At 35.4% G+C, this 14,091-nt stretch overlaps 1 protein-coding gene across 2 annotated transcripts in view; it reads right to left on the reverse strand.

The window, feature by feature from the left end:
* Positions 1-14,091, reverse strand: part of LOC113496719 (autophagy-related protein 16-1) — a 146,675-nt gene that overhangs the window by 14,867 nt on the left and 117,717 nt on the right. For both annotated transcript variants that reach the window (XM_026876034.1, XM_026876035.1), the window contains 4 exons: positions 11,470-11,590; positions 5,412-5,591; positions 3,643-3,727; positions 1,353-1,499 (listed from right to left, as the gene is read on the reverse strand). In XM_026876034.1, coding sequence (XP_026731835.1) covers positions 1,353-1,499; positions 3,643-3,727; positions 5,412-5,591; positions 11,470-11,590 — 533 coding nt within the window. The remainder of the gene's footprint in view (positions 1-1,352; positions 1,500-3,642; positions 3,728-5,411; positions 5,592-11,469; positions 11,591-14,091) is intronic.

Raw genomic sequence — 14,091 nt, forward strand, 5'->3', positions numbered from 1 at the left:
GGATTGAATATGTTCCTCGGTAAAGAGACAAGATCGGTAGTAAAAACATATGTACGAGAAAACAGAAAGCAGTAAATACATCTCATTATGCAACTTGTGATAGATTATTACTAAACATCTTATGAGCAATACTGAGAACCGAGAACAGCTGACGTAAAAACGGCGTGTCACACTAATTGTCATGAACATTTTGATACGAGGAATGCGTGTTGAGTGAAGCAAGCCGTATGCCTGCAGCTACCGACGCCGGCGTCTGACTATGCCTAGCGATACTCGCTTATATTTTGTTTTGATTGGAAAACAGTTATCAAGGTGTGTGGTTACTGGTTTAGGACTGTTCATGCGGTAAAAAAAGCCAGCGATAATTGGGCCAATTGCTCAGTGTGCTCTTACGAAGGTATCAAATTATGTTGTTAAACGAAATGGTACAGAAAACATTCTGACAGCCTCGTTGTGTTAGCCGCCTTGTACGGCTGCAGTTTATTAGGGTCGCGTTCCAATACCAGGTGGGACAAAAAAGGGCTATTGTGTTTTTCCGACAAGATATTCTCATTGGAATCCCGGACTAAGGAAGTTAATTTTAAACCTTCGTGTTTCGGTGTAATCGGAGAATATAAAATCAGGTTGACGTAGTTTTTCTTCAATATTAATTAATGGTTTGGTTATGGCTCTTGTTCCTCATCATAGATAGCACCATTTCGCAAGTAGATTATGCCTCCGTAGGAGTTATAGAAAAGAAATATTTTTAACAGCGAGTGTATTTGCATACAGTTGTATAGAGTCACAAAATTAATGTCACACAAACGACGTGTGCAAAACAAGAAGAAGTGGCTTAATTTAATCTGACACATGAATACTAGATTCCGTGGATGAAAGCATCGTCTGATTAAAGTGTAAGAGAAGCCTGACGACGCTTCAGTTTAAATTAAGCCACTTCTGCATTTCACAATAGGAGACAATTCTACAATAGCATCACGATATTATTGTAACTGACACCTTAGGAAAACATTTTGCTGTACTGATATTTCATATTTGGAAAACGAAAATCTGTCTTGGAACCCAAAACCAAATCATAAAAAGTGTAAACTGGTCACAAATGGCCTAAAGAAATACAAAATTGCAAAATAAATTGGTCTCCTACCAAAAGTGTTGATCATCCCGAAATACTAGTCCACGATAATTGTTTTGATTATTTGTTGTAACAGCGGCAAGAGTAATAAATCTGTTAAAAAAGAAAACTGTCCAGCCATAACGGTTCACAAGGGAAGAACTTGGTGATAGAGGGACGGCCAGGATCCTATAGCTTTAAGTTTTTAACAGTAAAGGATGATCAAGAAAGTACATCAACTTACGTATGATCTTTGAGTATGGTCTCCAGTCGCCCGGAGTGCGTGTTCCACACGTAGGCCGCGCCGTCCGCCGCGCCGACGGAGAGCAGGCGCCCGCCCGGACCGAACGCCGCGCGCGACCAGTCGCAACCCACCTTGAACGACTCGTGACTGAAATTTTACAATTTATACTTACATACTTACAAATATTAGTGTTTATTCTAGTTCGACTAGCGACCCCGCCGCGTCTGCTAATAATTAAGGACTCCGGTTGGGTCCGAAACTAGTCGGGCAACTCCGATAAATACGCGTGAGTAAACCGTTACATCATTTCATTAATACTATCAAAATTTATTCAGTTTCTCAGTAGAATGCCGTGGATGCATCTTTCTAACTGAGTCAGCAAATAAAGTTGTTGTTATTTAATAAGTTAATTGCATTCAAGAGTCTCGCAAATCTAATCGTTTTAAATTTTATTTTATGTATTCAGCTCTTTTATGTTCCTTAGGCATTTCAACACTTCAATACGTCGTACAGAGTCAATTTAATATGAAACTATACATAAAAGACAAAAAAGTGAAGTCACAAAATTTAAACTTAATTAGTAATCATTGAAACTTAATTAGTAATCAGTAATCATTTATGTTTTGGCAGAAATCATTTAATTTATACCCATCAGAAACGAAGTTAATAACATCCTAAATCATAACTCATATATTTAGATCGCTAGTATGTGTACAAAAGAATTAGTAATTTAAAGAAACAGCTAGATTACATTATTCGATATTTTGTTTTTTTTCATATACCTGTTATAGTAAAATGTGCCAAAGACTTGAATAAACTGTTCTTTAATATAAAACAAATGCAAAAAAAACCTCATCTTTGAAAAATATAAGCATCTTCAATCAGTCCGTAATCTTGACATCAGCCGATGTTTTTACTTAACAAAAGACATCAACGCGTGAAACGTGATAATCTTGATTATTTTTTTTTGTTTCCTTCTTACAGTAGTTTAACAAATAACAAGATAAGCATTTAAATATACTCAATTAACCATATCAATTCTAATAAATTAAATAAGAACATAACTCTGCTGTCTTGTGACTTGTATGCTTGTCTGTCAGTCTGTTCGTTACTTTTGCTTACATGTACAGTGTACAGCGTGTAACATCGCCGTCAAGTGTCACGTCCCCACTAATAAGTCTATTCTTGTACCGACTTAATGCACAGGTGTACACTTCACAACACTAACTATAAATCCAGTATCCTCACGTATTCGTACGCATCTCATTCCGTTTACGAGTATCAAATGTTAATTGGTTTTGGTGTACATAAACCAAAAATAGAAATGTAATGAGTGAAATAGTGACGTGCTTCACACGTTTTATGGGTATCATTAATTGTCGATACGATTAAAGTATGATGTAAATTCGAAACGATACTTCATTTCAAAAGATTCTTTTTATTAGTTGTATATCGAAAACTTTAATAACACTTGAACTGATAGCTTTAAAACAACATTAATAAATACTCTGACTAGTTCAATCAAATGAAATCGTAAACACTTCGTATAAAATTTCAGGAAACTATTTACAAGAAATGCGTATTTTTCGCATTTTATAGTTGTTCCTTAATACTTTTTAGAATTAAATAATTAGAATCTACGAACATTTATTACACATATACTGTTACATCATAAAATCATCGATTAGCTAGTAATCTTTACGACAGTCGTCGTGTTTACTTAACAAAAGACATCAACGCGTGAAACCTGATAATTTTGATTAAATTATTTTCATTAATCAATTTGATAGATAATTATAGCCTATAATACAGAGAATGTTATTAAAACTAAATTTATGACATGAAGACGACGATAAGTTTTTGAAAAGGAAATACCGTTTCTTGTAAGTGGTATTAAAAAGGCTGCTTTATTATGTAATTTTAAATGATTCGAAGTAAATACCTATCAAACACTAGATGACTGTTAAGTATTGTTCTATATGAAATTACATAAATATTAATAGACTTGTAATATAGTAATAACATCATAAGTCATATCTTAATCCATAGCGGCGCGGCGTACGAACTGGAGAACTGTACTTCTCCATTTTAACAGTTATAAGTATACCAAGACGTGTTATTTAGGTAATATTTTGCTTAAACACTATTGTTTAAATTGAGTCGTTAAATTGATAGTAGGTTAACTGCAAACGGCATAGTCTAAAGCTGTAAACTTAAAGGAAACTCAAACATTTAACTTTACGTGTTGATGATGGACTTATAATAACTTATAATGTAGATTGAAACGTACCTGAAGGAACGGACGATTGTGTTCATCCTGAGATCTATTAGCTGTATTGTGTCATCACGGACGCACGCCAGCAGATAATTGTTATCTGAAACGACGTTTAAAACACAAATAAAATAAACAAGTTTAGACAGCCAAAGCTAACATTAAAAGCACACTCGTATTAACAGTAAAATGATAAGCTTTATAACCGGCATTAAGTTAGGAATGATTATAAAATTATGCGGAGACATTACGGCCTGCGCCTAATTTAGATGATTTGTGGTCGTGTGCCCGCTATGTTCTTTATTGCTGTTCCGATAATCGTTACAGAGAAGTTTAACCTTAAACCTTCAAATTGGCGCTTAATAGTTTTAATGTAAGAAACAAAATCGATCGAGCACACCGCTTCATTAAATTAAATGATTTACGTTCAGATAACATCATCCTTTCGTTGCCTTTCAGTCGGTATGAATAACGATCAAATGTTTTGAGGTCAATAATAAATTCTCATGTGGTTTGGAGCCATTAGCTATTACTAGTACAAACGTGAGTTCGGCGTCAGGTGCAAACATCACTTCGATTCTAAGAAAGCGCATTGCTCACGTTTTGTTAATGCAATTTGATCGACAATCTTCAATGTATAATATCTGGCACGCGAAGAAATGCGCTAGGGTAAGGATGAGCAGAATATACTTACATACACTAACATAGGTACGATAAATATATTCTTCGTTGTACATACATTCACGTTGTGTAGTACCGAACACTGGTCGGACGAACCCGTCCAATTTATTTCAACATACGTTTATGCCTATATACGGATCATCGCAACATTTTTACATGAGGTGGACAAAAACCACTGCTACGTGCTCTATCCTTTAATTCATCTTACTTTGACATTCGTTTATTCTCGTATTTTATTTGCTCTTTGTGAAGGTTAATTAACTTGTCGCCGATAATTTATAAGAAGCAACTAACTTTGTTACTTTTCTAAAAATGTTGTGTGCTATTTTCATCTCAATCAGTAACAACATAAAAAAATTGAGAATGTTAAGGGTGACGTCTAGCTCATGCTAACTAACTTGACGAAATAAAACCTATAAACCTGTATCATCCAAAAGTGAAATTGAAGTCAGACATAAAAAGGTGCGTATCATAAACTTTCCAAGTGACGCATTTGTGATTCCGCGCAGTATCCGCGCGCATGATAGATTGTCGATAGCGCTGATAGATCTGGATCGAGCGTGATGGCTAACTGTGAACTGTCTCTACTATTCATTTGTCCGTTGAAATCGACGTGATTTAATCAGTTTCCGAGGCAGTGACGTCCCGACACTGCAATTGATTGAAGGTATCAATCTGAGCGTTTCGTGCGATCCCCAGACCGTTACTGACAAAAAAGGGATCGATCGAGACACGCGTAACGGAAATGGGCATTGCGCACCCGTCACGTTGTAGTGCTGACACGAATACCGATACTAATATGCGATGCATTCAATTACCGAACTTTAAGAGTCGTTTATCGAATAAACAGCTATTCACTTTTGATGTTTCCGAGATATTGTAACAGTAGTTGTGATCTCAATCTTAACTGCTGTTGCTTTAAGCGTCGCCTGCAGTTTCTTGCATTTGAACATTAAGTTTGGATGAGTAAGATAAATGCGAACATTAAAATTCTTGATATACATAAAATTACACTTTAATTTTACTGGACTTTCTGGACTGCCTACTTCGTAAATTGTTTAAGTGGAGCGAACAATTATGAATAAGATGTACTTATAATGGCATACCTCTACTGAGATCCAGCGACGTGACTTTGCCTTGCAGCATGATGTCATTCGCGGACATTTCTGTGCGGATGTCCCAAAATCTGATCCTCTTGTCAAAGTGTCCCGATATGATCGTGGAGCCCGCCCCGTCTGACGTCACCAGGTCATTACACGATGATCCCGCAAACTTTGTCTCTGTACCTGTTGGAGCATTCATTATCAAATACGTGTCACACAACGGTACATATTATACTATAAAATTCACTGAGGTTTATTAATGAGGAAGAAAACATAATATGTGTAATTGCATGAATTAATTAAGAATTCTTGTTGGTTAGGTCAGGTCCGCGCAGCTTTATGATCACCTGTGGGCTATAAGGTGACTAAAGTATTGCACCTGGGGAACGGAAAGCATTTAACTATAATAACAACATATTATAATAATTACAATCTAATGCATGTGTCGAGAAGTTAAAGTCCCTTTAAACTGTCTCTTAACTAACGATTCACTTCATCTAAAACGCCAAAATATGACGTTGAGATTGATTGACCAATAAAATAATATTGTAGGTTGTCATCTGCGGCAAAAGGGCGGACAGTTTGTCATGCTGAACAACTATAAAAACTATGTGTTTTACTTTTAGTCGACAAGTCACTTCGTTGGCATTTGGTAGATAAATACTAGCTGCTAAATTGGACCAAAACAAGAAGCGAAGAATACAATGAAAATCAATTATTTATATGAACATTTCATAAACGATATGACAAGTAATGATGGAACACGAAGGTGGATTAAAAACCATAATTAAAGTTAAATAAGAAACAAGTGAAACCTGAAATACGAGTCCACAAGATATTAATCCTTATAGAAAAATGCAAAAAGTTTGACGATAAATTATTTGGATGTATCCATAGCGCAGAAAAAGAACAAGTAAGTCTTCAGTTGATTGCGGCTAACCGCATCGCGTCGCATCTCTGCGAGAAGATTTACGGATTACTGCACAACAATGCCTATGACATATCTTATGGACTAACCTATCTGTCGTATGATCGAGTACGAAGAAAGCCTTGTACATTCAACAAGAATTTATTTAGAGAAATAAAAACGTTAACAAGCTGCACTATTGAAGATTTCAATGTGTTGTGTATAAATAAACGAACTACATGTATGAATTTAGATTACAATAAACAAATACCAATGACTACATACTAAAATCCCGAGGCACAACACGAAATGCAAGCGCTATAAGGTAGGGAATATAATTACGAGACTTACAAAATTTACTGTTGCATTAAATTAAATAAGCAGCAACATTAATATTGAATCATTAAGACTATTATTTGTGGTATTATAACACGTACGTGAAACATAACAATTCCCAGCTGCGTGCTATTAGACCAATAGAAATAACGACCATCAATGTTTCCAACCTTATATTGAACTAGTATATCAAGGTTGCTGTTATGTTATAAATTCACTTTGCGTGTAACGACGTGTATGTGTTGGTTACGTAATAATAATATATTTCTATCGGTTAAGCAGAGTTTGGTAAATTATTTAAAAGGATCAAAAAGACAGCTGACTATGGAAGATAAAGGAAGGCTGGTATTGAAAATTAATATTTTGTGGAAAACGGTCAAGTGTGAATCGGACTCGCAAGACAGCTTCTTACAAATTATCAAAAAAATAACAACTTTGTAAAATTTTAATACCCGTTACATTTGTGATCGTAACAGCGTCGGTTGTCCTTATTATTGTAACAGCGACTACAGATGCAACGAAATTTGCCCCATACAAGCGTTTCGATATGAATCCCTAAAATTACTTGTGACAATGGGAATATCTATGTCCATTAACAGACTGCGACAAGCTGAATTACTGCACATAATAATTGAAATAATATCGCATAATTAAATTCATCGGCGCATAGATTAGCGCTTTGCCAATACGTGCGGACGGTAATTTAAAACTGTTAATGAAGAATAACAGATTGCTATTAGAATGCTTTCCGTTTTGTGTTCAGATAATTATAGCTATTTTATTCCAGGCTCGTACCGTCCGACTAGCCTTTATACTTGCTTCGATATTACGTCTATTATATTTTATCTTTGTTATAGTGAGAACAAATTTGTAATTTTAGAATTAGATAGGTATTTTATTCCTTTTGCAGTTTGAGTAAGAAATCTATACATGTAAATTAAAATTTGCGTTAGTTACAATATTTATAACTCAAAAACGGCTGAACCGCTTGCCACGAAACTTGGTTCACGGAATTACACAAAGAAGTACGCGTTGATAGGTAAGTTTGACTGGTGATCCATAGATGAATTTGAAATATGATATAGGCAAATAATAAAAGCTATCAAATTTTATGTACTTGTGAAGAATAGTGTGTTGAACCTATAGGCATTTAAATATTTGGAAATAATTACCTATTACAGTTACAAACGTACCTCGTAAACAATGATGGCTGAGAAATTTTATAATTTTTTTATGTGTTTCGAGATAGTTTACGTTATAACTATAGATAGTATGGTGTTGACTGTTTAATTAACGGGATGTTTGTAAATATAGAAAAGTCAAGTCATGAAATACATAATACCTATTGCCTACATAACTATTTATCTATCACGGTTCATGAGATATAACCTGATGACAGATGGTCGGACAGACAACAGGGACTTAGTAATTGGGTCCCGTTTTCCTCTTTAGATACAGACCAATAATCAAATGTTTTCACAGCTGTGTTTAGCAAATATACTCATGGAAACATTAATAGTCTTGAATTTTTATTTCAATTCTTAGATCAATTTATTGAAGCGTTTAGTTTCCCTACATATAATATCACTACATTAAACACGTGATAAAGCTATAAAATGCTAATAGCTTTATAGGCTAAGATTGTAGCGATAAAGTCGTTTAAACAATTAGCATGCATTTGTTTATTTCAGAACTATGAGTAATCTGTCCATTCATAACGTTGTGTTGTTTATTATCGATACAAGTTTCGATATAACATAGTAAGTTGGGAAAATAAGAGTTTTATTAATGTAATAAATCGGATGACAGCGTTGGCGCCGCAGGGTTCCCGACGTTATTCACACTTGATCGCGAACTAACGCTTAAGTATCCAGTGATTTGTTAATAATAACAATAATGTGGCTTATCAACTTGTATTTAATATATGTATTAAAATAATGTGGAATATTCAAAATGTGTCTGTTTAAAATGGTCAATTGTTCTTTTACTGCATGCAATTGTTAATTGCAACTGTTAATGCAATATTTACAAGATAGGTACAAGCCATGCAAATACTTGTGATAAAACTATGTTTAACGGCCTTATTTAGGTTTTAAACTTGCCAGAAATTACAGTTGAAATACATGCTTTAAACATAAGTAAACACAGAAAACTAAAAATAAATAAACATTAACAAAACTAAAACCTTGAAGTTAAATACTTGTAAGAATTAATTGCGTTCAGGCATTACTGCTTCCCGTATAATATAAGAAGAAAAAACATTAGTGACGCATTTCTAGAAAACTAAAGGATGTTGCTTAGTTTCGCAATTTATTAGGCTATACAAGTCAATCAGAAAACTACTAAAAGGTTTTTATTAAACTGGGTTTAAATACAACATGTATAGGAAAAAGGATGCACTAAAATTTATAATAACGTTACACGGACTTACGTATCCCGATTAGATTTTAATCAGTTCAAAGAAATTCTAACTTCAACGGCTGTTAATAGTACAATTTAAGTTATAAATGGCGCTATCTATCAAGATCCAATAATTGTTATATGTTTATGAGTACTGGTTTCCAGACGGTTTATGGCTTGAGAACACCCGCACTTGCGTATCATATCGCGTGTCGGCAGTAAGTTATTGAGACTAACATATATCTTATAGCCTTTAAAATATTGCAGGAAGGAAAGAAGCTAACAATGACTGTGTAATTTAATTAAAATATTTTCTATTTACTTTTTCAAGGATTATATTACTCACAATACTGTTTTGGTGTCAATTTTTGATCGTCTACATAACAATAATAACGCAACGAAACAGCGCGCAGCGGCACAAATAGTAAAATATATTGTTATAATGACAGCTTTTTCATCGGATATCGAAAATTTTATGCTATTTGACACGCCCTGTCTTTAATCTAAAAAGCTACTTCAGTGTATTTTTTTTATAATTTGTAGAGTGGGCTACGACTTCCCCAGTATGAGAACACAGATTGCCTAAACACTGATTCAACAAGTAAGTACTAAGATCTTCTGCTTAACTAATCACAAATGTTAAGTGAAACAGCTCTAAACACCACTTAGTGTTCTTTCGTAAGCTTAGTAGGAAACAAATGGTTAGCAGATAAATTACACGAACGTATCAAATAAATGCATTGCCGCTCTTAAGATAAAATGCAAATTTTTAACTGACGGTGGAATAGGAAGAAGGTCTGTGTTGAATTGAAATTTTAGATAAAACTTAGTACATTCAAAGAAAGCCTTACAGCTAAGTAATGTTGGGTTAATGAGTGGTGTGTCAGATTTGCAATTGAACTATGCAATGTCGAAGTCGATCCATTACTTTGGTTTGAGTTATGGACGACAAGTGTATAGAAAGCTAATGGCCACGATTGGCTGAATAGAAATGCCAATAATATTCACTACTAGAGCAATGAAACTGTAATATTCACCATTTTGTAACAAATAATTTGGACTACTTAGATTTTGGACACTTTCCGCATTGCTTGTTTTGCTAATTTGTTGAAGAACAAATTAACGATTAAGTAAAAACCAATAATTGAAGACGGAACAAATGTTAATTGAATTTGAACTATTTTGCTTTGTTTTTCTTTTGAAGTACGTGCAGAGCGACTATTTGACGTTTTGCTCGATCGATCGAATGTTTATTTGTCTTGTCCGTGTTAGCATTATTTCGGACGGCGACACGTCTGGTAACAATTAAAATGACAGAACGAAGCGTATTAAACCGTGGCCATAGTGTTAAATCGCTGACCGTCACCATTGTAAACCCACGCCCGCCCGCGTCGTATCTTCTACCTAAATTTAGCTCGTGTCTGACACAAATTTTAATTGTTCACGTTTTTAGCAATACTTTCCTCCTTTCCTCTAGCTGATATTTTTTAACATTCACGTTTCTAATCCAATGCTAGGCTATCTAGGCAACAGCAAGGGAGCATCGATCCCGAACCGTTCATTTAATGATTTCTCGTATATCAGTAGCGCTAATTTTATTATGTTTCTGTCTCGTTACCACGCTGTGCCTTAGGATTAGAGAAGTTTTATGTCTAACGATTTTTAAGGTTGCCAGTTTCAGTTTTAATATTAATAAGCTTGGCTTGTAAAATTTTACCTCTGAATACGCTTCCTAGAAAGTAGCGTTTATAGTGATTACTATTACAAAGTAGTTGACGATCGCACTATGTAATAATTTTATACATTATTCGCACATTATGCCAATACACATTTTAGTGCGCAAAACACAGCTACAGTTTTCAAGAATCGTCCTTACATTTTATGGTAGTTATGCCCATATGAAATCATAATTGTGGCCGTTAATAAGATATTTTACTTGAAACATATCCTGTTACATGGCATTACTTTTCAAATTTTAAATTTTCCCGTAGTACCGGTGCCCGGTGGCATAATGGCAACCCTAATTTGTGAGCCACGCCTATCTTGCTTTTGATCGGCTAGTACCATTTTATTCCTGCCATTTGCTCGTCTACGATAACAAGGCACTTTCCGTTTACCGATTTTAGCATAACATCAGTTCCCATGATTCTCAAGTCGATCTGTCTTGATTGCCTTTTCGAAAATCATATTTTTTGCTTATGTTAAGCTGCGGTTCTATATTTAAAGTTGTGCGTACTAGTCGCGGTTATAAAATACCAGTGCGAGAAGAGAAGTTTACATACAATGGCATTTTATGAATTATAGTGCAATATAAATTTGGTTCCCTGTCCGCAGTTACAGAGAATACTATTTAGTTATTAAAATCGTTTTCGATAAACAAGTCGATCGTACAAAGCGACTGAGTCGGTACATACTTACACATTTTACTTCTAAGGTCCCATATTTTGAGCGTTCGGTCGTGGCTTCCCGTAATGACTTTGGTTGGCTCCCCGAGGAATTTAGCAGCCATTACTTTCCCACTGTGACCCGTCAACGTGTGCTGTAACAAATAAATTACAATGTTTAATTTTATAAGTTATTTATTTCCTGCTTTATTAGATATACCTTTCAATATAGATGAAAAACATATGAGATAAAGCACCCGCAAGTTTTCATAAAAGGAAATTATGATATTTTTATGACAAGTTTCTTGGTATGGTAGTTGAGTGCCATAAAATGCAAATAGTGCTACTGTCAGGCTACCGGCCGTCGTCGACAGGGGTTTACACGTGGCTGTGGCTCCCGGCGCGCCACGAACAACGATTATTGTCTTCTGTTTATAGCATCGTGATCTCTTCACACAGTTTCACTTAGCGCTGCACCAAATCGATGTCTCACGAAGGAAATCGTTGAGGCTTATTTGCATCTAAAGTGCCTATTAATTGCTTGAATGTCACAGTTTGTAAACGACTCTCGCGAGTTTACGATAATTCCGAATCGTGTAATGCGTGTTCAATGATACACCGTGAACAGATTAATTTAAAGTGAGCTTGAGGGATGTATTTTTATTGGCCTGAATATGTCCATAATAAGAGAATTCGCTATCTCGGATCGTGTAGCATTGTTACAAAAGAATTCGTATTGTAGGATGGTTTTAATAGCAGCTGTATCTTACACAGCGGCGTTAAAGCCAAACAATTACTTAAGACCAGTAATTGTGTGTGCTACAATATTGATAGTGGTTCACTTCGACAAAGCACCAAGCACTTCCACAATGTAGGTGCTCCACGTTGTACTGCGCAGTTAGTTCGTTAGAGTAATGTATTATCTACAATTAACAAACAATCTCACTGAAATCATGACGTTATGGCAGATTTACAACACGAGTTCATTCTAAACATGACAGGCTTGTAGTTAAACAATCTAGACACGCTTAAAATGTCTCCATAACTTTGTGGTAATGCTCGAGTGGACGGCTGACCCGCTCTTGCCGTTCTTAATTACAGACAAAACGCTCCGTTATCGGACGGCACAGTCGACAAGTTTCATTCCATTTATGTACAGTAAACAGTAACATAAACAAAGGCGAGAGACGCATAGCTGGGCTAACAGCGGTCTGCACTCGTCCGCCACACGCTCATGTAAATTAAACACAACAGACGGTAGGGCACACGTTTTTCCGCCCGCCTAAGGAGTACCTCACTAAGTAATTGAAATAGTTTGCCGCAATCCTCAGGAATCCCCAGCGCGCCCCAAGATAGCGATAACATGTTGAGTCATTAGCGTTGTTACTGTTATTACACCGGCACTCATTTTGAGGATTCAAATTGCTGCACGTTTCGCAAATTTAGATATCATTATAAAACATTTAAAACGGATTTATGGTATGCTGAAAAAGATAATGTCTGTAATAAATGACGAAACTGCAATTATGATCCTTAAATGAGCCCCAGTGCATCTCGATAAATACGAATTTAAAAGTAATCGCGTCGATAAGTGTATTCATCACATGTTTTCGTTACGTGCGACTTTACATCGGCGGCCATCATCATTATCATAAAATACGTGAACAAGTAAAGAATATGAATAGCTTCCACTTTATTTATTAGACCAGAAACTTAACATATTCTTAGTAGGAAGTACATACGTATATATACGTAAAAGAGTAGTTCACATACTTTCTAGTTTAAAATAACAACATATGCTTTGTTATAAAAACACGAAGGATATTAAAATATAAATCTTCAATAGTTTTTTTAGATATGTGCATCTACGAAGTTGGCAGCCCTAACTTATTCTAAGGTAGGTGCACTTCTCCTTTCTCTTTCCTTCTTTCCGGGACATTCATTTCTTAGCCAAATTCGATACAGTAAGCACGTTTGGCGAGGAGGAATTAATTAAATTTAATTCTCAAGGCACCATTAGCCGTCGGGTAGTGTTCCCGGCGAGCGCGCAACGGGACCTTATCATCGCTTTTAAAATTTATAGTATAACGGCTAATTAAGAGTACACTCATTTGGTTCGTTCTTCGCGTCACGAGTGCGGGGAGCTTATATGCTGTTTCGGGTTATTGCCACGCGATAGTCAGGGCACACTAATTGAGGGGGTTAAGCGATATCATCCGGACAAGACCCGCCGACTCTTAACGAGCTAATATAAGCTGACGTAGTACATTCCCGACCAGTAGACCTCCTAATGCCAACAATTCGATATTACTACAATAAAAGTTATAAGCAATAACAAATTTAATGGCTTACGAAAGAAAACTAATTTCAGAAAGATGTTCTTTGGTAATTATTTAGTAGGCCGACCTCCATCAGCGCGCAATTATAAAGGAAATTGGATCTTCCGTACTTTAAGTTTAAGTGAGAGAATTGTCCAAAATAATGCTTTGATTTAGAAGGGCATAAACTTATAAGGCATATCTAGTATTTTACACTATCGCAATAATGGACTACAATATCTATGTGGCCGTTAGAACATAAGTAAATATTGTACGCGCAGCCGGCGAAATAACTTACTCCTTATAAATCAGTTGATTTGAATTGCGCTCTCATTAGT

The sequence above is a fragment of the Trichoplusia ni genome, chromosome 8, assembly GCF_003590095.1.
Source record: "Trichoplusia ni isolate ovarian cell line Hi5 chromosome 8, tn1, whole genome shotgun sequence".
Lineage (NCBI taxonomy): Eukaryota > Metazoa > Arthropoda > Insecta > Lepidoptera > Noctuidae > Trichoplusia > Trichoplusia ni.